At 37.8% G+C, this 26942-nt stretch overlaps 1 protein-coding gene across 5 annotated transcripts in view; it reads right to left on the bottom strand.

Annotated features, from left to right (window-relative positions):
• Nucleotides 1-26942, bottom strand: part of LOC139122136 (solute carrier family 12 member 2-like) — a 215996-nt gene that overhangs the window by 178441 nt on the left and 10613 nt on the right. For all 5 annotated transcript variants that reach the window (XR_011549408.1, XR_011549409.1, XM_070687546.1 and 2 more), the window contains exons 2-3: nucleotides 8713-8820; nucleotides 5091-5166 (exon numbers count right to left, since the gene is read on the bottom strand). Coding sequence is in view for 3 of the 5 variants with exons in the window: in XM_070687546.1 (XP_070543647.1) it covers nucleotides 5091-5166; nucleotides 8713-8820 (184 nt within the window). In the remaining 2 variants the exon portion in view is untranslated. The remainder of the gene's footprint in view (nucleotides 1-5090; nucleotides 5167-8712; nucleotides 8821-26942) is intronic.

Genomic DNA, 26942 nt, shown 5'->3' with positions numbered 1-26942 from the left:
TGGACCCACATCAGTTGAATTTTTACGTATGCGCTTGATGTTAAATCATATGGATTGTTTGTCATTTTTCCAACATTAAATTCAAGCTGTAATTTCTTAGAACTATGTTTTCTTCATCGCAGAATTGCATACATTCTTTGAAATCTTACATTGGTGAGGAATTTTATTTCAGTTACATATAGGCTCTGAAACGTCTGTCTCTGTGTTCGTTTTGCTGTAGGCAATGCAGTTCTACAATATGTCGTTTTTTCCCAATTGATTTTGCTACTCTCCTCAGCTGTCTCCTACATTACAATAGCACATCGGGCCAGTAGAGGTACCAAAACTTACTTGCTCTGCGGTAAAAACTGCTAGCCCGTGAGCTCAGGGTAGTGGATTTGCTCACCCCTTACTATACAATACATATTCCTATTCTGGTGAACGGCGTAGGTCGCTTCTGGCACCCAGAAGTAATAGTGCAGAGGCCATCGTAGTTGGGTGATTGATCCGATGACATGTCCAAACAATTTTGGGGGTGAAAAATTCAATTCGCAAGTGTGGCAAATGACTTTCAACAAGTCATTGACAATGACACAGTCCCCACTTGTTAATGGGTACTTTTAATTACAAGTCCTCTGAGTGAACTAATGTAAGCTGCCATACTAATTACAAAACTAAAGGTCATGAAAATGAATCAATTAGCAGTTAATCGACAGGATGCTGCAAAACATTTTTGCATCCTATCCAAACACTGATAGATTATCACTGGTACCATATTTCATAAAGTTTGATGCAGTACTTTGGACATTCACCCTCAAAGCAAAAATCCATTGTGTAAATGCAAACTAGAAATTAATTAATATATATATATAATATATATATATATATATATATATATATATATATATATATATATATATATATATATATACATACATACATACATACATACCGGGGTGTATATATATATATATATATATATATATATATATATATATATATATATATATATATATATATATATATATATATATATATATATATATGATATCACTAAGTGTCATTGATTTGTATTTTCAACACTATGAGATCAAAATCTGTACCAAGTTTCATCAAATTTAACACAGTATTTGTGGATATATCACTCTAATTAGGAAAGTTCATTACATATGCAAATTAACTCGACACTGATAAATGTCTATTTCACCGTTAAAGCAATTTGAGCTCAACATCTGTACCAAGTTTCATGAAATTTGTTGAACTATTTCTTGACATATCAGCCTAATTACAAAATTCATTAAATATGCAAATAAGCAATTAATTGATTTAACAAAATACTACATATCTTTGCATGCCATTTGACTATTGGAAGGAAAAAATCTGCACCATGTTTCATTACATTTTATGCAGCATTACTAGACATATGACTATAATTATGAAAGTTCATTAAATATGTAAATTAGCAATTAACTGATATGATACTCCTTAATCTATTCACATAGTATTATAATACTGACAGATCAACATCTGCACCAAGTTTCATGAAATTTAAAATAGTATTTCCGGAGACAGCCCACCAATAAGGAAAAGGAACAAAATATTAATTAATTAACATGATACTGCTAAGTGTCTTTGTACACTATTGTAGGGCTATGTGCTAAAGATTTGTACCATTTGTTTCATTAAATCTGTTGCAGTATATTCTAGACATCACCCTAATTGTAAAAATTCATCAAATATGCAAATTAGCAATTAATTGATGCACATATGTCATTGACTGATATTAGAACTCTGTGTGAAAAAGATCTGAACAAAGTTTCATCAAATTTGGCACAGTTGTACCAGAAACAGCGCTCTCATCCCACAGTATGCAAATTAGCACTAATTATGCATGCCACACCAATATAAATGGACCTGCATATATATGCCATAGTGTAGTATCCTTGTACCAATTTTAAAAAGAATTGGCACAGGCATATCTCAGATATCTGCATTCATGAGCCCCTATGCATGCACACAGCATTAATATTAATACCATCCTTTAACCCCTGTGGATCATACCTGGGGACCCTGTGGATGGATATCAAATACAGGAAAGAAAATGGCCGTCACACTGACATTTTTGATTGAATCATTACAAAAATCGGCGTGCATATATATGACATAAAGATTAATATATGTACCAACTTTCAATGCAATCGCACCCGGCATTGCTGAGAAATTTGCGTGAACAAATGCAAAGTCGTCAAGTATAGGAAACAAAATGGCTGCCTCGCAGCCATTTTAGACCGGATCAAAACAAAAATCTATGTACCAAGTTTGAATGGAATCGCTCCTAGCATCCCTGAGAAATTTGCGTGAACATACGCACCGACATCAAATACAGGAAACAAAATGGCCGCCAGATGGCCATATTGGATTGGATCGTAAAACAAATCGACGTGTATATGAATGGCATAGGGAATTATCCTTGTACCAAAAATGAATGAAATCGCTCCAGGCCTCTCTGAGATATCTGCGTGAACGAACGGACGCACGCACGCACACACAGACAGACGGACATGACCAAACCTCCCCATGGACACCTACTAAAAAATTTTCGCCAAATGAGAGTTTTATGGCAATGGCAGTATACCACCTGTTGATACAACCAGTAGACTGCAATCTAAGCTGCCTTGCAACAACAAGGCACCAACAATAATGCAATGAAAATAACATGTGATGCAGATGCAGATATGATACGTCAAAGATGCAAAATACCAAGAACTTATTTGGAAGCTATATTTACACCCGTACATACAAACATTCATACACATATACAAACACTCTTGGTATAGTCATATGAAATGAGAGCTAAAAATGCCTCCATAACAAGTACTCCTTTTGATCATACTTTATGGAAGAGGTGATTTTCAAATAGGACATACAGCGGGAGGTGTCGACAATATATAACCTAGGAGGGTCGGACAGAAAAGCAACTAGCACCATTTAATTAGCTTGCGTGCATAATAATGCTGTTTAGTACGTCATCTGTAAACTGTTGTTCTGAAGTCTTTCGATTTTTGTCAACAGTCGTTTCTATGTACAATAGGTTGGCATCTACATGTAGACATGGTGCAATCATCAGCACAGCCATGAACAATCTCCATACCATACTATACCAGCCATTTTGTAATGTATCATAAATGAATTGTCCCAATCATATTTTAGTGGGGCTTTTTTCACTTAATGTTTCGCAGCTTCAATCCTCCTAAAATGAGCAATTTTTATGCAAGTCCCTGTTGACTCATGTAGGATCCTTAGGCAGAAAGGTAAGGTAATGCATTTAACCATACTCACTATACACAGACATAGGAATAAAGAGATGCCCCATCCAAGAGACAGGACAGACCACATTGATTCCGACTGATCCATTTATAGGTCAGTTGGTAGAGCACCCGAAATGTATATGGGGGATGTGGGTTTGAGTCCTGCATTTCATTTCATTTATTACAATAAAAAAATACCGTCAAGGACACTGTGTGCTCACATTCGGTTTGAATTGGTCCAATCAAGAAATATTTAAACCAGAAAAACAAGAATGACAAAAGCAAATAAGGTCTCCAACTTAGGTACTGGAGGTCATCTTTAGCAACATGCATATCAACTTCTATAGCAATGGAACAAGCAGATCCTAAATACCTACGCAAATGTCAACAACAAAAAATAGCCAGAGAAGGCTTGATAAAAAGAAAAGGTGGGAATTGGGAAAAAATGTACAAGGGATCTGGTAAAAAAGTAATGCTACCTCATCAATCTTCTAGACCCTACCACCAGATGGCAGGAAATGAACCCACATCCCCCATATATACATTTCAGGTGCTCTACCAACTGATCTAATGGATCAGTCAGAATCAATGTGGTCTGTCCTGTCTCTTGGATGGGGATTTCTTAATTAATGCTCTACGGGCTATCATTCTTATGTAAACAGCACTTAAGTTAATTACAGATAGTGAAATGCCTTCCACTGTGGGGGTGATTACCACATCTGGAAATACCCTGGATCCAAATTTCTCATCAGTTCTTGTGTGTCTTACATGGAGATGTTGCAAAAATTGATCTGCAATAAAATAATCAACTCAGCTTTGTTTTCTGGATGAAATTGTCCTACAAATTGATATCAAATATGACAAATTTATGTTCACAGCCTTCGAAACAGTCTCAAAACATATCCTGGGTTGGTGTAAGTCATTTAAAGTGATAAAACTGAGAAATTTACCGAAAATACACAAATTTGGGAGTTTCCCAACACTTGAGCAGAAAATTTATCTAATAACATCCCTCTGGACTTTTATACCAAATTACAAAGCTATCAGACAAGTGATTTTGAGAACAAGTTTTCTTGACCAAAAATGACAAAATTTTTGAAAATCAAATGACCCATCTCTGTACTGTCTGAAAAAAGCATGACCCCCAGCAGTTTTCCGAGTTCAGTTGACAGAACACCCCCACCCCTATTTTCAAGCCCAGCCCTAGCCATTTACAACTAAATGCTTCCTGTAGGTAAAGGCCTCAACATATCAATGTATGCAGTTTATGTCTCTTTAAGTTTGATTTGATAGAGTTTTAAAAGCCAGTGAAATCCAAAGTCTGTAGGCAAATGTTAGTTCCAGTCCTTGTACAAGCCCACTAAATGAAGTAGGCAAGATAACAGCTTTGTATTGGATGATAAATGTGTCTGATAAAACTATTGCTGATAGCAATAGTCATAATAAAAGACACTGTTGCACCATCTCCAAAGAGATAAAAGTGGGGAAAAATACTCAAATAATGGAACAGTCCAAAACAAATCATATATGTCTGAGGTGTTGTGATTTCAGCTGCAAGTCGCCAATAATAACTGCAATTTGACTGAACTTGAATCCTCTTTCTACCAGGCTCCATACACAAACCATAGAAATAAATACAACTTGGGAGAAAAAGGTTAGTCAATTTCAAGAGAGTGTTGAAATGTCCTGGTCGTCTCAATACTAAACTCTGATAATTTCTGAGATCGTCAGCAAATAAACAATTAAAACAACTGATATTTGATTAAACTGAAAGTCAAACAATAAATTTTAGGTTACACTTACCTATCCCTGCTTGTCCCACTACCCATGATAATCGCAAAAACAGCATCACTCCCCAAATGTTTAGAAGACATCTTACCTACAAGAGAGTGTGAAACAATTATCCAGAAATGGATTGTACACTGTACAGTACAAGTACATACATCTTTTAAGCAATAAAGATAAAATTTTCTCAAGACATGATTGACCAGATTCTTTGTCCAACAAGTGGATACAGTGTTTAGATTACATCCTGTGTTATGTCCAGAAAAACGCATTACCACCTAGTTTAGTTCAGTATCTAATCTTTGTTTTGAACTTAAAGTGGTATCTGGCAACTTGAACTGATTTTTCATGAAGACCATACAACTGCTATTTTGACTGTGAAAGGAATCTGACAGGAATTATGTTATTCATTTGATTAGATCACTGGCAATGGCATTCTATAGACTGGCTATTATGAAGGGCATACATGTATCGGCTGATTTATCATGGAAATTACTTTAATAACATTCATGACACCAAACACAGGCATAAGATCCATCTCATTGATGCTGGAAACATTTCGGTGGAATTTGAATTGGCAACCTGCAATATATACAATGTATGTACCAAAGACCCTAGAGTCTGTGTCAAGTCTGCAAACATAACCACTTGACTGCATCTCAATCTCAAAAACGAAATGGTTCAATAACCAAGATATTCACCGCATGTACGGTACAAATTAAATTTAGCAAAGATACATACACACTGGTATATACATAAAGCTACTACATACTCCATGTACATCATGTCATTGTCAATGACATACATGTAGCCCGTTTTTTATGATGCATCTACCTACCTGGACAAGAAGTAACAGAATGTAAGTCAATACAAGGTGTCGAGAGTCGAAAGAATATGTGAAGTCACAGTGCATTTTCTTCACCATTTGTGTCACAGAAAAAAATCAATATGCATACAAGGGCTAGAAATTAAATTTTTTAAATGGTGGTCCGTGGTGCATATACAGAGTTTGCGTTTACGCAAAAATCGTGCGTATTTACGCATTGAAATTGACTCTCTACGCATTTTTTTCTTCGTTATGCGTTTTCTATACGCAAAGGATAACACCGAAAGCACTCCCCACGACTGAGCTTAGGCGACAATCAGACGAAATTTGTTGCAACACATTTCTTTCAATCACTCATTTTGTGTGGAAAGTTTCGGATTCTCTGGGCGTTGTCTGAAAAATCGGCATCGTAGTCCACACGTTATCACGTTAGGCACGTTATCATGTCAGCTGTGCCTATGAATTACGTTGCTAATTTTCAGGCGAGCGATAGTTTCTGAAAGTGAGTGATTGACAGAAATGTTGCGACAAATTATATAAATGCCAACCGTGCACGATCATCGCGTCTCCCTGTTCCCAAATTTTGATCAAGCACACATGCAGCATGGCGTCGAAGCAGACAAATCTGTTTTCTTTCAACTTTGCTCTACGAGTCCGTGAAAAAAATGATTCTTCGGTAGAGCTCGTCGGAATCCCGATAAATTTTGAACACTGCAGAAGTGTCTGGATGGTAACTGGTCGTTCAGGCACCAAGTCGTTTCGGCCCAAGTCGTTTCGGCCTCTCAATTTCCGGCCCCAACCCAAGACGTTTCGGCATCTGTATTTCGATTTTTTTTCAAACTATTTAGTAATTGACTGATCCGTCATATTCGTAAGCGTGACCTTTGCGTTCTGACCAGTACTTTATGTGCATTTTGTGTGAATTTTGCCGTGCTGTTTCGTCACCGCTTTCAAACTTTTGCCGTGTCGGCGGCTATTGATATCGATAAACTTGTGTCACAGATTTGAAAATGATATGAAGTTTCTTCTTACGGTCTCTTCCCATGTTTTCACAAAGATTAAAGCATGTACGTGAATGTTAGTTGACACTATACTTTTTAGTACTTTGATTTGTAACATTACGCTCCAGCACAAGTTCCCACAGGTAGCCTTCAGCGGTGCCGAAACGTCTTGGGTTGCGGTGCCGAAACGACTTGGGGCCTGATATTGGAAGGCCGAAACGTCTTGGGCCGAAAAGACTTGGTGCCGAAACGTCCACAAACCGTCTGGATAAGCTGCCATAACTCTAACTTTTGGGTTGCCCGATGTGTTTTGACGGTCGCATTTATACCCTTCGCTGTTACGTTTCAACATTGTTCAAGTTGTTCGTTAAACTGTTTTCATTAAAATAATGTTACATCGTACAATCCGAATATGTAGTGTAGGTTTATTCAACGGCACATTGTATTTTGCAGTCAGTTTTTTCATCAATCGAGTGCGGAAGTGAAATTACGCACTCAAATCCAGCCATTACGCAATTTTAGCAGACTAATGCGTATGCCGTACGCGAGGAGAAAAAAGTCACCGCGAACACTGATATACCATGGTCAGTTAAAAAGATGCAACTTCCATGTTATTTTATCACCATCAGTGTTGACCAAGGCTGGGAAAATATCAGTTTCACTGTCGCCTATAGCATCTCTACTATGCACCCAATATAGGATTATATTTGGTTGCCTTGTCCTCCTGCCAGTATTCCATAGCTTGGCAGGGATTGAACTGCTAAAGTGGTGGACCAAGCAAATTTATTTCTATCAATTCATTCAATCTGGTAGCTGACAGTTTACACTGCCAGTCATGCACGTGTAGTTGACTTCTTCGTATAGTTTATGAATGAAGCCTGTTTACACAAATATGGTAGAATAAAAGTTAAGCCTAAAAATATAAGGTTTTTCCTATCATTAGTAAAATTCTGAGCATGGGTATATGATAAATCGGTTGTCACCAAATATCAACCTGTTCCTTGCGTCATATCAGCATTTATATCATACAAGTATATTGATGGCGTAAATTCTGTGATCTGATTGGTCAAGACATGAAAAGAACTGTGGTATATTGGCGATAAACAACGGCTGGCATACGCACCAGCTCTCAGCTTGAGCAAAAACTGGTTTCCAACTTTACACGCAAGAATTTCAATATACTGTTATGATATAATAGCAATAAATCACACCAAGTGACGGTATACCACTCGACTTTGACCAGTTCACTTCACATATGCACTCGCTATCGCTCGTCCATATATGTTGTGAAATGGTCAAAATCTCGTGCTTTACCATCGCTGGGTGTGTTTTATTGCTCAACCATGTCATTTGTGCTGCATCAGGCACTCAACTTGGTCTAATGTCTAATGACACTCATGCTGATTTGACACAAGAACAGGTGATATAATGATGGAGCAAATACAGCAATCTGACTGGTTGAGACATGAAATGAACCGCGGCATATTCTCGGAATACCATGGCTGGCATATGTGCGAGCTCTTGGCTTGAGCAAAAAATCCTTTTATGACGTTTTATGCCAGAATTTCAATGTACTATAATAGCAATAAATCACACCAAGCGATGGTATACCACGAGATTTTGACCAGCTGATGACATATATGCACTCGGTATCGCGCGTGCATATATGTCATGAACTGGTCAAAATCTCGTGGTATAACATGGCTGGGTGTGCTTTATTTATTGCTTAAATATACTCAACACAACTGTTATCACGTTAAATTTACAGTTGTAATACAAGTGAGATGTGTTTCAGTCACTTTCCTATACATACCAAAACCCCTTTTATCCAACCAAATTTTAACTGTGGCGATGGAGATTGTATCTCACTTTCTTCTCTGACTTTAGAATTCTGGTATTCAGATATGAGTCCAGTCACATCCTGCAAATGAAAAAAGTATACTAAAACATGTAAGATCACACCATAGATATATCATAAGTCCACCAGAAAATCATTCTTAATACATGCCTGCCCTCATACATGTAAATCAAACATCTAACACTGTTTTCTGTGTCAACTTATTGATGATGAAGCAGTAAAGAAATCTATCTTTTTCAAAACAAGGGACCTAATGGCCGATATAGCCCCGCTGTGTTTGTAAAGAATAACTTATTTCAGTAGTCAGAAAAAAGTGGCTAAATAGCTGCAAAAATACAAGATTGAAGATTTCATCATGATTTGAATATATCACAATTGATCATCCCTAAGAACATGTCAACCAAAGCTATCTGACGAGTAGTTTTTGAGAATAAAATTTACTCACCAAAAATGGCAAAAATTGCCCCAAGAAATAAAAGTTGCAGATTTCACCATAATATCAATAAATCATATATTAAAATAATCTAATGGAACCTGTACACCAAATATCAAAGCTATCAGACTAGCAGTTTTTTGAGAAACACATTTTTTGACCAAAAATGGCAAAAATTGCCCCAAAACTTCAAAATTGCAGATTTCATCATAATTTCAAAATATCATATTTAGTTCATCTGTAGGAACCTGCATATCGAAATTCAAAGCTATCAGACCAGTACATTTTAAGTTACACATTTTTTGACCAAAAATTCAAAATTGCAGATTTCATCATAATTTCAATAAATATCATTAAGTTGATCTGTAGGAACCTGCATATTAAATTTTAAAGCTATCAGATGAGTAGTTTTGGAAATACACATTTTTTGACCAAAAATTGCAAAAATTGCCCCAAAAATACAAAATTACAGATATCATCAGAAACTCAATATATGGTACTAAGTTCATCTGTAGAAACCTGTATATCGAAAAAATGTGTATTTCCAAAACTACTAGAAACACGTATACCAAATTTCAAAGCTACTTTTTGAGAAACACATTTTTTGACCAACAAGTCATCGTTGATGACACAGTCCCCACTTGTTAATGGGTACTTTGATTACAGGTCCTCAGAGAGGATAGAGTCTTCTTCATTAGGTCTGTGATAAAAATACTTTTGAATAAATTCGCTTGATACATGTCTGAGTTACCATTCAGGACATGAAAAAATCGTAATAAAATGGCCACACGGCGGCCATATTGGATTGTATCACAAAACAAATTGACATGCATATGTATGACATTGGTCAATCTCCTTGTACCAACTTTTAAAAAATTCGCTTGATACATGTCTGAGTTATGGTGCTGGACATGAAAAAAACATAATAAAATGGCCACATGGCAGCCATATTGGATCGTATCACAAAACAAATCAATGTGCATGTGTATGACATAGGTCAATGTCCTTGTACCAACTTTGAATAAAATCGGTTGAGATATGCTGGAGTTATGGCTCTGTTCATGAAAAAATCATAACAAAATGGCCGCAAGGCGGCCATATTGGATCGTATCATAAAACAAATTGATGTGCATAGGCCATGACATTGGTCAATGTCCTTGTACCAACTTTGAATAAAATCGGTTGAAACATGCGTGAGTAATGGCTCTGTATATGAAAAAGTCGTAATAAAATGGCCGCCTGGCGGCCATATTTGATCATATCACAAAACAAATTGACGTGCATATGTATGACATAGGTCAATGTCCTTGTACCAAGTTTGAATAAAATCAGTTGAGATATGCCTGAGTTATGGCTCTGTACATGAAAAAATCGTAACAAAATGGCCGCCTGGCGGCCATATTGGATCGTATAACAAAACAAATTGACGTGCATATCTATGACATAGGTCAATGTCCTTGTACCAACTTTGAATAAAATCGGTTGAAACATGCCCGAGTTATGGCTCTGTACATGAAAAAATCGTAATAAAATGGCCGCCTGGCAGCCATATTGGATCGTATCACAAAACAAATTGACGTGCATCTGTATGACATATGAAGTAATCCTTGTACCAAGTTTGAATGAAATCGCTCCAGGCATGTCTGAGATATCTGCGTGAACGGACGGACGGACGCACGGATGCACGCACGGACGCACGCACAGACACACGCACACACGGACATGACCAAACCTATAAGTCCCCCTGGACGGTGTCCGTGGGGACTAAAAATGGCAAAAATTACCCCAAATATTCAAAATTGCAGATTTCATCATAATTTCAATAAATGTCATTTAGTTCATCTGTAGAAACATGTATACCAAATTTCAAAGCTATCAGATGAGTACTTTTTTAGGAAACGCATTGTTTGACCAAAAATGGCAAAAATTGCCCCAAAATACAGAATTACAGATTTCATTAGAAACTCAATATATATTACTCAGTTCATCTATAGAAACCTGCACACCAAATTTCAAAGCTATCAGACCAGTACCTTTTGAGAAACACATTTTTTGACAAAATTGCCTTAAAAATGCAGATTTGCATATTTCTGCACAATTTGAACAAATCTGAAATAGATCATCCCTAAGAACCTATGTACCAAATATCAAAGCTATCTGACTGGTAGTTTTGCAGAAGAAGATTTTTAAAAATTTTTTTACCAAAAACGACAAAAAGTGCCTTAAAAATACAAATATGCAAATTTCACCATGATTTGAACAGATCTGCTGAAGTCACCCTAAAAACACTGCATATCAAATTTCAAAGCACTAGGACAAACGTTTGCAGAAAAAAAGATATTTTTACCAAAAACAGCAAGAATGCCCCAAAAATAGAAATATGCAAATTTTACCACGATTTGAACAAACTTTTAGTGAGTTCACTCCAAGTGAACTACATATAAAATTTCAAAAGCAATCGGACTTGTGGTTTCAGAGGAGAAGGCAATTGTTGACCGAAGATGGACGGACGGAAGACGACGGAAAATCAACCTATTTGATAAGCTCAGCGTGGGTGACAGCGGAGCTAAAAATTAACAAATCATCGTTGATGACACAGTCCCTACTTATTAAAGGGACAAAATCGCCCATTTTCTACAAATTTTTCGACAGCAAAATTCCTCAGTCAAATCAATATTAGACCCAAATAGTGACCATAGATGGCTTAAAGGATATATAAAAGTGCCTTCTTGCTCATTACAGCATTGTTCAATGCTTGCCTGGGCGTCCGGGCGATTTGAATTAACTTCCATGGTTGAACCCCATCACATAATAAATTAATGCGCACACTACTTCAGATCATCGTTTGGAAGAGTGCGTGAGCGGCCTGTAACCTTCATACAATCTTCAGTACAATTGATAACGACGAACACACACCAAAATGAACTACTGTGAAATAGTGAAACTTACATGTAAAAGGGACTTTGCTCATAAGCTTAACTATTTATCGAATGACATGCACTGTGAAACAGAAATAATACCATAGACCCAATTGTTCTATGATAAAACTAAAACCATGTAAGTTTGCTACCGTGTGTTCGTGATACTGATATTGAAACAGTTACAGAGTCATACATTTTCTTTGCATTTTATGATGAACAAATCTTGATCATAAACCTGCATCTTCGTAGACTTTTACTTACTAGGGCATTTTTCTGCCATTCCATGCTTGTTCAAACACGGCATGATCCAGATGATCGAACACTGAAACATCGCACCCGGAGGTGCGAATGAACGTCGGTGACATCGTGGAACCGCCGAGTACTATCGATCGTTCGTTACCTCTTGACACACAAAATCCGTGCGAATGTTATTGAACGGTGGATTTCTCTGTGCCTCATGTAATTATTTGTTACAGTTGAACTGTATTTCGAACCACTGGTGAGTACATGGTTGGCAATGACCGCGACTTCAAATAGCAGCACTTGCCCTTGTCTTCCGGTCACTCGCATCGCACGGCAGTTTTTACAGCGTTTGCTGCACTGACTGATAGTGCTTTGCCTGACCGCTAAACAAAAACAAATAGCCGCTTATCTGCTTATAGGAAATCGGCCTTGATCACTAATTGCTGTGAATACCGTAAAAGTCATGCCATGAACAGGAACACATTGTTTGAACCTTTATCTTAGACTTGATCCATGTCGCCTGGCTTTCCTCGGCAGCTGAATTACTGTAGCTGGTCAAGCAAGGCGTTTGTCCCATGACTACGAAACAGCCTGCTATTAGTTCGCCGATCTGCTGATGTTCAGTCCTTCAGTTTTGATCCCTAGACCCTATATGCCCATAGACTTGAAGCAAGGTTATCTTTATCTGCACAATTTTGTCCGGTACAGTGAAACCACAAGACTGATTCAACTGGACATGCATCACTACTGGAGGCCTATAGCCAGTAACAGACAGCCCTGCCATGCAGACTCTGAGCTGTAGAACATTTTTGTATGGAGCCTGGGTTGAAACCTATTCCCGGGAGTGAATCAGATTTCTGGGGATGAAGCTCTTAGTCTCACAATTGTTTCTTTTAGATGTGATACGAAAAAAGTAGAAGTATGTCTACAGTATCTTAAGGCGTAATTTTACGCAGTCATGACCGGACATAAACAGCATGCAGTAGTGCACAACGCACGCGTCAGTTGCCAAAGTATATTGCTTCAATCTGGCGATCACCTTTTGAAAAATGTGCTCTTTTGCAGTAAAGAACCGTGTATCGAAGAACAAGATTGGTCAAGGTCTGCATGCAAAGCTGACCGTCAAAATGTAACTTTAGCAAACAGCATCGATAGTAAGCTTAGGTGAATCCAGAACACTGCGTTCTTGATCCGGAGCCATATAATTATAAGCGGGACGTGTCAGTGTGTGTGTGTGTGTATTTTTCCACACGCGGATGCTCACACTACTCACAGCGGTGAAGAGCCGAGATGTTGGTCATGACCAACAATGCTTTCTCGCGATGGTTTTATCTACCGGCGGTATCGTGTCTAAAACTGGGATGGAATATATGCATGGTCACCTATTCATTCAGTATCTTTCAATATGTCAAACAATATAAATAGAGTCTTGTATCAAACAAAATTCATAAAAAATGGACGACTTTGTCCCTCTAATGGGTACTTTGATTACAAGTCCTTAGAAGGGATAGAGTCATGTTCATTAAGTAGGTCTGTGATTAAAGATGAGCTGTGGGAGAATGTGGGCTGCCACCCTAATTACAAACGGTCATAAAATAAGTTAATTAGTAATTAATCAACAGGGTGTTGCCAAACATTTTTGCATTCTTTTATAACACTGACAGATTATCATGTGTACCAAATTTCAAAAACAATACCGCCAAGTATCAATGAATAAGTCGGTTTTGAGTTGTCTGAAAATGCACGAAATTTTAACGTCGGTCGCATGGGGGCGCTCAAGATTTCTCAAAAGTGGGGGCTAAAATTTCAGTAATGGAGGGAAGTCGCAACATCACGCGTGAAGACGTCCGCAAAATGAACACGAAAGAGCTACGAGAATTTTTAAAAGCAAGGAAGATTCCTCCTTCCAAAGATGAAAAGGCCGAGTTGGTAGAGCTTGCTGAGAAATCCACTGAGCTTGGATTAGAAACTTATGTAAAAAATGCGAAGAGGCTCCCCACCATACTATCTAAAATGGTTGTGTGTGTGTGTCGAGTTTGTGTTTGATTCGTTTCGAATATGTGTTCCTACATTCTTATCTAATTGTTTGTGTTAATAAAAATGTTTGTTTCCCTTCGGATATTTGTAGGGAAGTTTGGATTTGTGTGTACTGTAATGTTTTGTTCGTGTGGGGAAAAGACATCAAATCAGGTCCAATAATCGTTATCATTCAAGGTAACTATGAAAATTACCAGGTCCAAGGAACATATGGATGACAAAGCATTGGGGTCATCTTGAACCACGAAATAGTGGTGATACCAGGTGTCCCGAATGGATAAGCGTACCCTGCCAGCTAGCTGCACCCGTCAAGATTGACCCAAAGCGACAAATCCATTGTTATGCCACAGGACCTCATAAGTGGCTATTTAAGTCAATATTACAGCGTTTTTCTTTCTTTTTCAATGTTACAAATAAGCCAGCTGAAGAGCACAACACTTGTGTAGCTGTCTTTTGTGTAGCGTGTATAGGCATGTATAGTGCGTCCTCGTAAATGTGACCTTTAGTTCCATGACCTCTAGGCTCTAGCCATGCCTACTTCCTGCCCTGCCCTCGCTATGCTTACTGTACTAATATTAGTACAGTAAACACAGCGACGTCTGTACGCATGGCCAGTAGGCATGGCCAGAGGAATTGGCCAGAGGTCACGGAACTAAAGGTCGTATTTAAATATGATCACATTCCCCCTTGAGGGCGCACTATACCGGTACATGTCAATACAAGCTACACAAAAGACAGCTACACAAGTATTGTTCAGCTGGTTTATTTGTAACATTGAAAAAGAAAGAAAAACGCTGTAATATTGACTTAAATAGCCACTTATGAGCCCCTGTGGTTATGCCGGGCCTATGGTGTGACAAAGTTGATAGAGTGACCTGGTACCCTTTGATGCTTGCGTTTTGAAACCCGAGTGTGGTTTCTCATCAGTCACAGTGCAGATTCTTTCCTCAGTTTGTGTTTGTGAAAATTTATTTTAATGCATTTTAGTGATCTTGCTCTTCGAGTAGCGAGGCAAGTTCCCGTTTTACATGCGTTAGCGAGACGCCGACATCGAGGCTGTTGTTGTTTTGTGTATTGGTTGATCTTGAAGAATTATCGCCTTCGAATAATGTCGAATAATGTCGCTCACGCTTATGTTTTGGCAATGTGTACGTCGAATTCGGCAGAAAATCACACGAAATGTGCGCTTTTGAAGCAAATTTAGTACCAGGTATGAATTTTGAGAATGATGGGGAACGATCGTCGGTTACATGATAGATGACTTGCTATAGTCCGTGGGCTGGAGGGGCCCACCGTGCACCCCCCCCCCCCCCACATCCCTACTACTTGGGTATTTTTTTGTTCTTTAGGACCTGCTGAACAAGAAAAAAGATGTTAACATTGGATATTTTGGGATGCACTACCTATCTGGGCTGGTTTTTGATTTGCATGTACCGCAAAAAATTGTCTATGCCTCCTGACGCCCCCTCTTGCCTCGGCCTAATAGATTGTTAGTAATGCTTGCTGTATATAAAGTAAGACAAGGAGGCATAGACAATTTTCCAAATACGCCTTAACAAAATTATTTTATAGCAAAATATTTAAAAATTAAATTATAACAATAGACAGTCGTCAATAATCTATTTACTTGAAGGAGAAAATGGCAATATGACTATGTGTGCACGTTTTTGAGTCTTCTTTTTAAGGCTGTGCATTAGTTCATTGCATAACAATGAAATGCCCATTCACGATATACCAATGTAGCAAAACTTGCTATTTTAGTGACTAGAGACAATAATGCATGGTAAATACCTAATTTTGACATTTATTTTCTTCTTCAGCACATTGCAATTAGTAAATAACATCCATAAATGTGTTTGATTTGCTTCATAAGGAAGAAACAATAGTTATCGTATTTTCTTCCATTTAAAAATACTGAATTACCAGAAAAAATCGATTTAAAGTTATCCAATTCTATGACGTCATATTTTTTCACTAAAACTTTATGCATTTTAGAAAGACCAGTATCTAAGCTTTCTAAAACTATAAGGTATATGGCATTTCAAGCCAGTTTACTTCATCAAGGAAAGAATGTTGTACCCCTACCCCTAGCTTTTGCACACCCCATACAGATACACACAATTCAAAATTGACTCAAGAGAAGTAGTGTATAGTTAAATATCTAATGTTAACACTTTTTTTCTTGTTTAATATGTGGTAATAAATAATTCAAACACAAAAAGCTGTCAAAATTTTGCTTAATAACAAGTAAATCACAATTGTTACATGGTAATTTGGGTAAAAAATTTCAAAATTGTCAAAAAAATTCATTTTAAAGTCGTCCTATTCTATGTACACAAATTAATTTTGCTAAAGTTGGTGTTTCTCATAAAGAGCAGAATCTCAGCTTTCCAAAAATGTATGGTTTGTGCTATTTCATGCTAGTTTACTCAATGTAGGGGAGGATATAGTACCCCCTACCCCTACCCATTTTTCGCCATTTTTTGCGGTACATGCAAATCAAAAACCAGCCCAGATAGGTAGTGCATCCCAAAATATCCAATGTTAACATCTTTTTTCTTGTTCAGCAGGTCCTAAAGAACAAAAAAATACCCAAGTAGTAGGGATGTAGGGGGGGTGCACGGTGGGCCCCTCCAGCCCATGGACTACTACTTTTCACATTAAAAATCAACATCGAAGATGACATGGTGGCATAATCCCTAAAGGAAATAGCCATTTGGTTTCCTGACTTTCTTTTCTCAGGCATATGTAGGGAATGTACACACGTCTATGGGGTGCATAGTCCGAGAGCAGAATAGATCACAAACATGTGGAAACTGTTGGGTACTAAGCTAAGTTCACGTCGTATCATCCAGTGTTTGATCTAGAGTGCGCCATTGCGCATTTTGCGAAAAAAAATCAGCTATGGCGCTATTTTCACAGGCCATGGCCGCATTTCGGGCGCAATATTCCAAGACCGGCTCCTGGTAGTTTGTTTCTGCCAGGCCACCATGTTTTACGCCCATGCTCTACGACAACACGGGGATTTACCGTAACGTGGTATATATTCAATCATGACATTTTGCGACAATGACGTAAGTTGGGATGACGTCTTTGACGGGACGTGTGCAGAGAAGGCCATGCGTAGCTATGCCAGCGGTATGATGCCAGCGGTATGATGATTACTATGCTGTGGCTATATCTGTAAAGCCGTCGGGTTGTCTCCTCACTGTGCACCCACGCCCGACAATGAAGGAGGTACATCGATGGAAGTGTCAGAAACTGGCACGCAGACTGATGCTACGGGTTCGCAACACAACCGCGCCCCGCAGGTGAATACAATTTTGGGAATTTTACCGTTGACTTCGATATGTAAGGCATACCATATGTAAGCTTAGACTAGTACGTTATGATCAAATAGCAAGGAATGCTTATACGGTATAACTACTTTACATGATGGAGTGGCCGGGACTGGTATTCAGTGCATGGTGTCGTGGACGCTAATTTCTGACATTTCTTGGGGTGATCAAAATATCCGAGTGGTAGGGAATGGTTATGTTTGTAAACTGGCTGCGAGTTTCCGGGGACAAGTCGCTTGTTTATTTATTCGTTTGGCAGTGATTAGCATACCAGCGTGGTAGCCACGCGGGATTTCCAGTCGTACAAAAACGGTTTTAGATATTTCATATTTCTGTCATCAAACAAATAGAGAAGAGAGTGAGTGTTTTTGTCTCAGTTTAATTAATACTAGAGAATTCTCTAGTATATGTAAATCTAGTATTTTACAGGTTTGATAATTTATTTTTTTCAACTTATTTACGTGAACCCCCAAATTTTATTTTAGTACTTTACTCTAAACTTGAAATTTTGAAGAAATATTAGATAAAGGACACACTCTCAAATCTAAATCTAAGTTTATTATTTCTCTGGATACCAAAATCTAGTATTTAACATTTTTAATAGTTTATTTTTTAAATTTATTTACCCGCTCTTTTTATTTTATTCCTTTACTCTTTACTTAAAATTGATTCAGAAATGGTACATGTTAGGGTCAAATTTTTATTAAAATCAGATTTGGCATTTCAGTGTTTACAACTCAATAAAAAAATCATATTTTCTTCTCTCAGGTGAAGTGGCTGTCACAATGGCACTGGTTGTACTATGGACATGATGAATGGTAGCTGATGGTACATGTCTGCAATAAAACATATGCATAATCATCAGTATTGAGTTGAGAAAATGGTCAAAATTTGAAAAAAATACCGTCAATGACGCTGTACCTTCTCTAATGTGTGGCCAGGTCAGGTAATTGGTTGTTGGCATGGAGTTGTTGGTAAATAGTTGATGATGTAGGGGCATGAGGTGGGATATGGACCCAAAGAACCCAAAAGATGATTAAATACATCAATCAAAAAAATTCTAATCTACAGTATAAACTGTCTAAAGATAGTTCAATGTGGAAAAAAGTTAAACAATTCAGAAATAAGAATTAACAGTCCAAAATAGTAATGACGCACTTCCCTACTGACCTGAGTGCATATGAAATACACAACCTGGTATCTGTAAATTAAATGTATACCAAGTGATCATTTCCAGTCACTTTTAACTGTTTTTAATGGATTTTCCAAAGAGTCCTGTGGAAATGATGAAAAACGCTTATCTGGTCTTGTGTTTGTATAACCTCATGGCTGATAATTGTCATAGTATTGAAAAAAAATTGAAAGTGAAGAAATTACAGTTTTTAATAGGCATATTTTCCTTGAAATACATGACCGTGTAAAGAATATATGCTAAAAGTGTTTAAGAGTAAATTTCTTTTCAAAAAATAATTTAATTTGTGACCAAAGGATTTTTATTCTTTGAGTTTACAAATTCAAACATTGCAATTTGTTCAATCATCTTGTGCAGTGCAAAATTTATAAAATGACTGAAAAACAAAAAAAATTGGCAGAATTACAGTCTTTGTGATGTAAAATTATGGGGTGACATCACGATAACTGTTAATCTGTTTGAAGTACTAATATACTATAATTTAAAAAAGAAAAATTCATGCAGAAACGGTAAAATATATTGTCAGCAATGTAGTGTTAATTTTGACTTGACATCAAAATATGCCTTTGCTGGATACCAAATATATAGGGCGAAATATCAGCCATGTTCAGCAAAATCCACACAACAGCATTGATCCTTTTCTAATTTGATTTGATTTGCTTATGTTATCCTTGTATGACAGTCAGTACAATATGGAACTTGAACACAACACAGTGAATAAGTATGCTGTAAATGAAATGGTGTGGCTGCATCCACATGCAGCAATAGGAGTGCCTTTGTCTCTCACCCCTCATTTCCAACCTGTCCCATCCCTGAAAAAATAGTTTGGTCTTATATTTATAATGTTAATAATTTCTGTATTTGTTAAAATGTGCGCATCTCAAAAACTTTTGATCATAAACATTTTCATTGTTTTTTATAGCTGACCAATCAGTTAACCTGTTTATTTTGAATATTTGCGCATTTTCCTCAGTATTTGACATTTTCTGAATACCTTCTTATTCAGTTTGTCATTTTCTAAAAGTTTAATGCTCCATTGTGTGGTCAAGCTTTCCACAAGCATCAAATGTGGTACTTCATATAGGAGGGTCTGCCTCTAGAGGGCGGGCATCATGAACACTCCTGTGTTTGTTGGTTAATTCCTCCATGTAAACTTCTGATTGTACTGTAAACATTGAACATGGCCGACGTCCGATTTTCCTGTCTAAAACTTTCACTCATTTTCGTTCATATGACTCTGAAACTCAAGGAAACGATTGGGAAGAAAGGGTTATCTTGAAATATTGAGGTACTCGCCGATATTTTGCAAAATTAAATGAGAAAAAATGCAAGGAAAATGCCGACAGGCTTACACAATGACAGTTTTCAGACTCGGAAGCATATGATCATCTCTGCAGATTATGCAACAGGCCCAGATCACGTGAGGCCATGAGGGGATATCCACGCGACTCAGTACCAAACACTAGCGCTCACAGAGTGAGCAAACACAAAGTGAGTACCCCTAACGTAAGCTCAGTAGTCTGTAATAGATTGTAGTCAACTAAGAAACCTTGGAGAAAGGCTTAACACTGTGGCTATGCCGCTAAGTCCCTTTTGATTTTTGTCACAGCTCAAAATCGTTCTCCCACACCTCAACCAGAGCCACGAACACCCCCACCAGTTTATGATATGACCCATCACGATGGCATGACGTCAACGGATCTTGACAGACGGAAGTCTTGACAGACGGAAGTTCTTGACAGCAGCATATTGGTTTTCAACTCTAATACCTTCTCTGTCTATAAATAGACACGAGAAGGTAAAAAACGAATAAAGTGTGTTATTAAATGTTGACTCACCTGTACGTCTGTCTTTTTGTAGAGATCCTTCTTGCGGGTGAACTGCCAGTCACTGCAGTAACTTCATATTATTTGATTAAAGGGACAGTAGCTGTCACTTTTAATAGGCTGTTTTCAGTGTTTTTATTCTGAGTATCAAAATGGTTTTTGTAATTCTTAAAAAATCAAGTTTGTCAACAAAGTCTGTATATCCACTCTATTTCTAGCAGTGATATTGTTGACAATTGAATCTAAATTAAGTTGTGAACAATAAGGGTTTACTTTACAACTAAAACGTGAATAACTAAAACGTAGTTGATAAACTGAATGCTAGTGAAATAACTTCAAGCTCAATAGAAAACTGCCGTTGTTGGATGACACACAGAAAGAAAAATATTAAGTTACAGCTACTGCACCTTTTTGTCAATTCCTTTAACACAGTGGAATCTGTCTTTGCAAATGTTGCCTGGCAACCCAATCTGTCCATTATAAGCCTTTTAAAAACAATTAATTGCAATTTTAATTTGATCAATAATTCTGGGGGACCACTTTTTATCCGCTGGTTGGGATCAACAAGGGCCCTCTTTAAAAATTGCAAGGGGCCCAGCATGGCCCCCCCCCCCCTTTTTTGCCAATGGCCCCTTTTTTTCAAGGGAGTGGGCCCACGATGGCCCCTATTTTTGAAGTCCTAGATCAAACACTGATCATCCATGTCGATCTCAGGCGTTTCTCTTTCTTAACATCGATTGGGGAAACGGTGGAAGGTCACGCCATACATCCATACGTATTTGTTGAGTTTGCCAGCTTTGCAGTAAAATTTTGGCATAGTCCAATGCTTACGGTGACAACAGAGCGGGTGAAAGTAGACTAAACTTACGTTATGGATAAGGAGTCTGTGTTATCACAATATAAGCAGACCGGAGTCTAGAAAGTAGCCCTCACTTCCGGTCAAAGGAAGAGCGCCCCTAGTGGCGAAAGCTTAAAATCCTTGAATTACCGCATGGTCTTATGGTAACTCGAAACCGACGTATTGTATTATAACATTGTGTACATCTGTACAAAGTTTCATCAAATTTGATGGATTGTTTCTGGACATATCCTTCCAATTAGGAAAGTTCATTGCATATGTAAACTAAATATTAATGAACATGATGCTGCATAATGTCTTTATTCAATGTTATACCAAGTTTCATGAAATTTGATGAACCATTTCTTGCCATATCAGCCTAATTAGGAAAATTCATTAAATATGCAAATCAGCACTTAATTGACATATGTACCGGTACATATCTTTGCGTGCCACAGAACTACTGGAAGATCAACATCTGTACCACGTTTCATCAATTTGACAGATTTCATCTATGAAATATGCAAATTAGCAATTGATTTATGCCATACTGATGTATCTCATCGTGTGCTATTTGAGCTCTGTAGAAACATCATTACAACGTTTGAAGAAATTTAGGGCAGTCCCTCTAGAAACAACGCTCTTTTTCAAAAAAGTCATTGTCAATGATATAGTCCCTGGGTTTTCAATAAAAAAGCCGTCACACAGCCATATTGGATCAGATCACAAAACAAATTGAAGTGTATTTGTATGACATAAGGAGTAATCCTTGTACTAATTTCGAATGAAATTGCTAAAGGCATCTCTGAGATATCTGTGTGAACGGAAGGAGGATGCACGCACGGACATGACCAAACCTTTTAAGTCCCCCTTGATGGTGTTCATGGGGACTCGTAAAGCAACCTGAATGCACAGTCAAATAATGTCTTTTACGACATTAGGAAAGCCAGGCATAAATGGGACAAAACTTGACAGTGATAACATGGGGCCCGGGGGCACCGACGTCCTTTGTACCTCCTTACTGTTTATTAATTGCCATAAATGTGAAATTTGGCAAAAAGTCAAATTGTTTTGACATAAATGAAAGTTATTTGAACTGGTTGGTTACCGCTCAAGTGTGGATTCTAAGTATCAACAACCTTGATATGAACCATTGACTAAAAAACATTTGCTTGTTACACTCACCACACTTGTACTTAGTATTTGGAGTGTACACCTATCTACAATACAATGATAAAAAGTTTGGACTCTGTAGGTCAACAGTGCATCTTTAATGTATGAGACTAAATAAGCTTACCCCTCAAGTATGTATAGGCCAAAAACAATATTTAATTTTGAATTATGTAGTGCAGGGAAGGACATACAATATGGTGAAAAGCAAACTAAATATAAAAACTGAATATACAATTATATGGAAATGTTGCTTTACAGTCATGAGTATCTGGTGTGTGCCGAGAGACAAATATTAAAATTGGACAGTATCATCCTGACCACAGTTTGTCTGACTGGTTGTTTCCTTCTGATTTTCTGACACGGTGATAGGTACAAAATATTATGCTATTCACGATAGTTATACAACATAGCTTGCATTTTGTTCACAGTAGAACTGAGTTTTACATGTAAGATAACTTTCTCGTAAACTGTAAATTCTGGCTTCTGGCAGCTCAAACGTCGCAATACTACATTTTTTGATATGATATGGAGTGATTTGCACACATGCAGTGACAGTCGATATATTCATAGTATGAGAGTCTACTGTACATTAAAGCATAGTGATGTTGACAACTACATGCATGCCAGTGCCAGTGCACGATTTCAAAGTAGCCAGGAGGAAATTCTAATGGTCTTTTAGTGGAAATATAGGTATTAAACGACAGTGAAACAAACAACATTAGTTATCGTGACCTTGCTAAACTGCAATCTCAGATCATGTATGATCTGATGATCATGCCAAATTACCATGTCGGATTTAGCCCTGCGTACGATGCTGTGTGTTCCGCTACAGCTATTCGCCCCGCTCACCACAGCCCTGCAAAGACCCGTACGTAGGGGTCGGTGACTTCAAATCCATTTTGGGACTTGACGTAAAAAGCCAAATTACTGCCGAAATTCAGCGTTCTTGGGCCCAAGTCGTATCCCTGCCCGCCTCAGCTGCTCAATTGCTTCCAAAAATGCCAGTCTTTTATTCACTTTTCGTAAATAACCGTCGATGTCGGCAACTCTCTCGCTAGCCCTGCGTACGTACGCAGTGTACACAGTGCATTCCCTGTGTGCGTTCCTAACACACAGCATCGTACGCAGGGCTAGTGAGAGAGTTGCCGACATCGACGGTTATTAAGTAAAAGATGATGTCAAAATCAATGCACAACTGTCGAAATTACCCAAAATAAGCAACAGAAAACTAAAAGTTATCGCTGTGTCGAAAGGACAGTATATCAACATAAAAAGACGCTAGTTTGTTATGACATGGAGGCCGGAGGTAGAAGGACAGAGCATTCCCTCGCTCTCACCCAGCTATTAGTACGGGCCGCCGGTGGGATTGCCTCGCTATTAAAAGCAATGGATTCGCCGGTACTGGGGAGTACGGAGGCCATCATTCTTCAGTCTATCGAAGGAGCGGTTCGTGCCAAAAAATACGTGACACCAATCAAATATACGCTAAAACCTTTAAAACGTCAAAATTCGCAACTGACCGAGAAACATAACTTGTTATGTGCGCATGCGCATATTAAGGGGAGACCCATTTGATTTCGGGGGGGGGGGGTATGCAGGAAGTGGGTATGGGAACTTTTTTTTGTTAGAGAGACAGCATTTTTTTATTTCTACAGTCAGACCTGCATCAATTTTTTTTTTCAAATGGAGTAGCAGTGCAATTTTTCAAATTTAAGCCAGTGTTTCACATATCACAGGATGTTTATATTTATTCATTTTACATTCCAACAAATGACAAACAAAATGGAAAGTCTATTATATATACAACTTTAAATTATAGAACACTTTTTTGGCAAATCAACTGTGATCAGTACTATACCTGCTTTTCTTTAAAACAGTCAATTCCTTTTCAGTTCTCAGGGGAGATGTTATCTTTTGTGGTCAGAGAAACAAGGCTCACACATTGTATTTAATTATATTTGTTGTTCCTAAATTTTCATTGTCAACTTGTAATCTTTCTATCATATTTATATTGAGAGAATAATGTATTGGTTTTAACACTAGTTTATTGACTCCTATCTTGTGTTTTAAATTTTCACGATTTAGATACATGTAGGTCAAATAGTCCCATCTAGATATTGCCTATACCATTGAGATATTGCAACAGAAATCCTGAAACATGATTTCTTGGGTCAGAAAGGGAAGGAAAACATCAAGTGCACCGAGGTGTACAGTAGTGAATGCTTATATCATAAGTGCTGGAAAAAAAACACATAAGAATTACTTGTGGTAAAAACATTTGCGTGCCTTTGGCAGCATGCCAGCAAAGAATACATGAGAATGAAGTTTCCAAAATTTTGCTCATTTCAACAGCATTGTGACAATTCCTTTTTTATTTCTGTCTGTTATGAGAATATTTTTTTCTCAAGCCATTACAGGCTTAATTTCTGTCTTTTATTTTCCCTGGTGACAATTTTTTTTCCTCGAAATCCTCCATACCCCCCCCCCCCAAGAAATCAAGTGGTTCTCCCCTAAGTGAGCCCCTGACCTATACCGGCCAGTGGATTACTTCCTCAGTAGAACTGATATGCCTGCAAGTACCGGTGTTTATCGCCTACGGAGGCCATCATTCTTCAGTCGATCAAAGGCGCCTTTCGTACCAAAAAATACACGACAGCTGCAAAAGTGCATCACTGTCAACTTCATAACTATAGAACATGTTGAAATACACAGTGAAACGTTCACAATGTAAAAAATGTGCCCATACTGAGAAACAAGATGGCGTCCGTTTCGATTCTTCAACTCAGATTTTGTCCTACAGTTGTGCGCATGCGCAGACGGTAGCTTTAGCGAAAGTGAGGCAAAATCAAGTAAATATAAAATAAAATGGATAAAAATATTGTTTAAAAATAATGTAAGGCATGTATCACCAAATTTTGAACATTTCTGACGGTATTTCAACTATACGAACACCCATGCCAAACATCACAATAATCAAATCAGTGGTTTTGAGGAAAAAGTGAAAATAGTGGTTTTCAGAAAAAAGCTAAAAAAGTGACTTTAAAATGATTCAATCAAAAAAAGAAAAAAGGCCGTTTGAGATACATGCCCAAGTGACCACCAGACCAAATTTCAGAAAAAGTTACTGAAGCGTTTCTGAGATACCTGCGTCCACAGCATACGGCCCACTAAGTTGGCCGTATTGGGCCGCGCCATCACATTAGTACCTTGTGCCCACAGGGCACAAAGTACTAAAAACTGGTTGAGAGTTCTCATTTTAAATTCGGTGAAATAAAGATTGAGAATACATGTGCATATTACCTAATAAGTTTAGAGAATGAAAGTTGAAAGTACCCATTCAGCTCAGTTAAGAAAAAGGTTGAGAGTACCCATTAAGTTCAGTGAAAAAAGTAGGTTGAGAGTAGTACCATTAAGTTCAGTGGAAAAAGGTTGAGAGTACCCATTAAGTTCAGTGAAAAAAAATAGGTTGAAAGTGATAACGAAAGTACGTGCCTTTAAATTGAAAGACTTAAAATAGTTGCTGTGGCTTTCAGAATAAGAACTTTACACCATTCCCTTTTGAAATCAAGAATAAAGTCAGGGGTCACCTTGCAAAATATGGTAATAGAGAAAGATTATCCAAATATTTCTTGACACTGGAAATTCAGAATGCCATGGTCACTATCCCTGTGTAATTCTATGGCCAAAATTAAATTTTTGACTTTCACACAAAAAAAATTCAGTCAAAATTTTTATTTAGGCCACCAGTTTCAAAAGGAACCCCCACGTGGTAGGCCAAGAGAGTCTGAATATCTGGCACATTCTACCACGGGCATTCTGTTGTTCTTAAATGATGGTGTATGAGCGTATTTTAGTTTCCGTTTGCCGCTAGAGAACTTACATCATGATTAAAAAAAAATAAAAGCCTCAACAAAAATGAGGTATTGTTATTATTATTAATAAAAAGAAACAGTCGCATTCCGCTGTTTCACCCAGCTGATTATTCTTTCTCTCACACCCGGTCATTCTGCACCGCGGCATGCACGGCAGACTTCTTACCAGCGCGTATTATGAAGCGCGTATTCGAAGTGCGGCGGAGAGTGACGATGTACCGTACGTTGCTATGACTGCCGTGTACATGAGCGCGGTGGCTGGAATGGAACGTGCACGCGACGACAGCTATGCACGCGAGCGCCTCTGAACTG

This window comes from Ptychodera flava, chromosome 21 (assembly GCF_041260155.1).
Source record: "Ptychodera flava strain L36383 chromosome 21, AS_Pfla_20210202, whole genome shotgun sequence".
In the NCBI taxonomy this organism is placed as follows: domain Eukaryota; kingdom Metazoa; phylum Hemichordata; class Enteropneusta; family Ptychoderidae; genus Ptychodera; species Ptychodera flava.
This window is presented reverse-complemented; position numbering and strand designations above follow the sequence as displayed.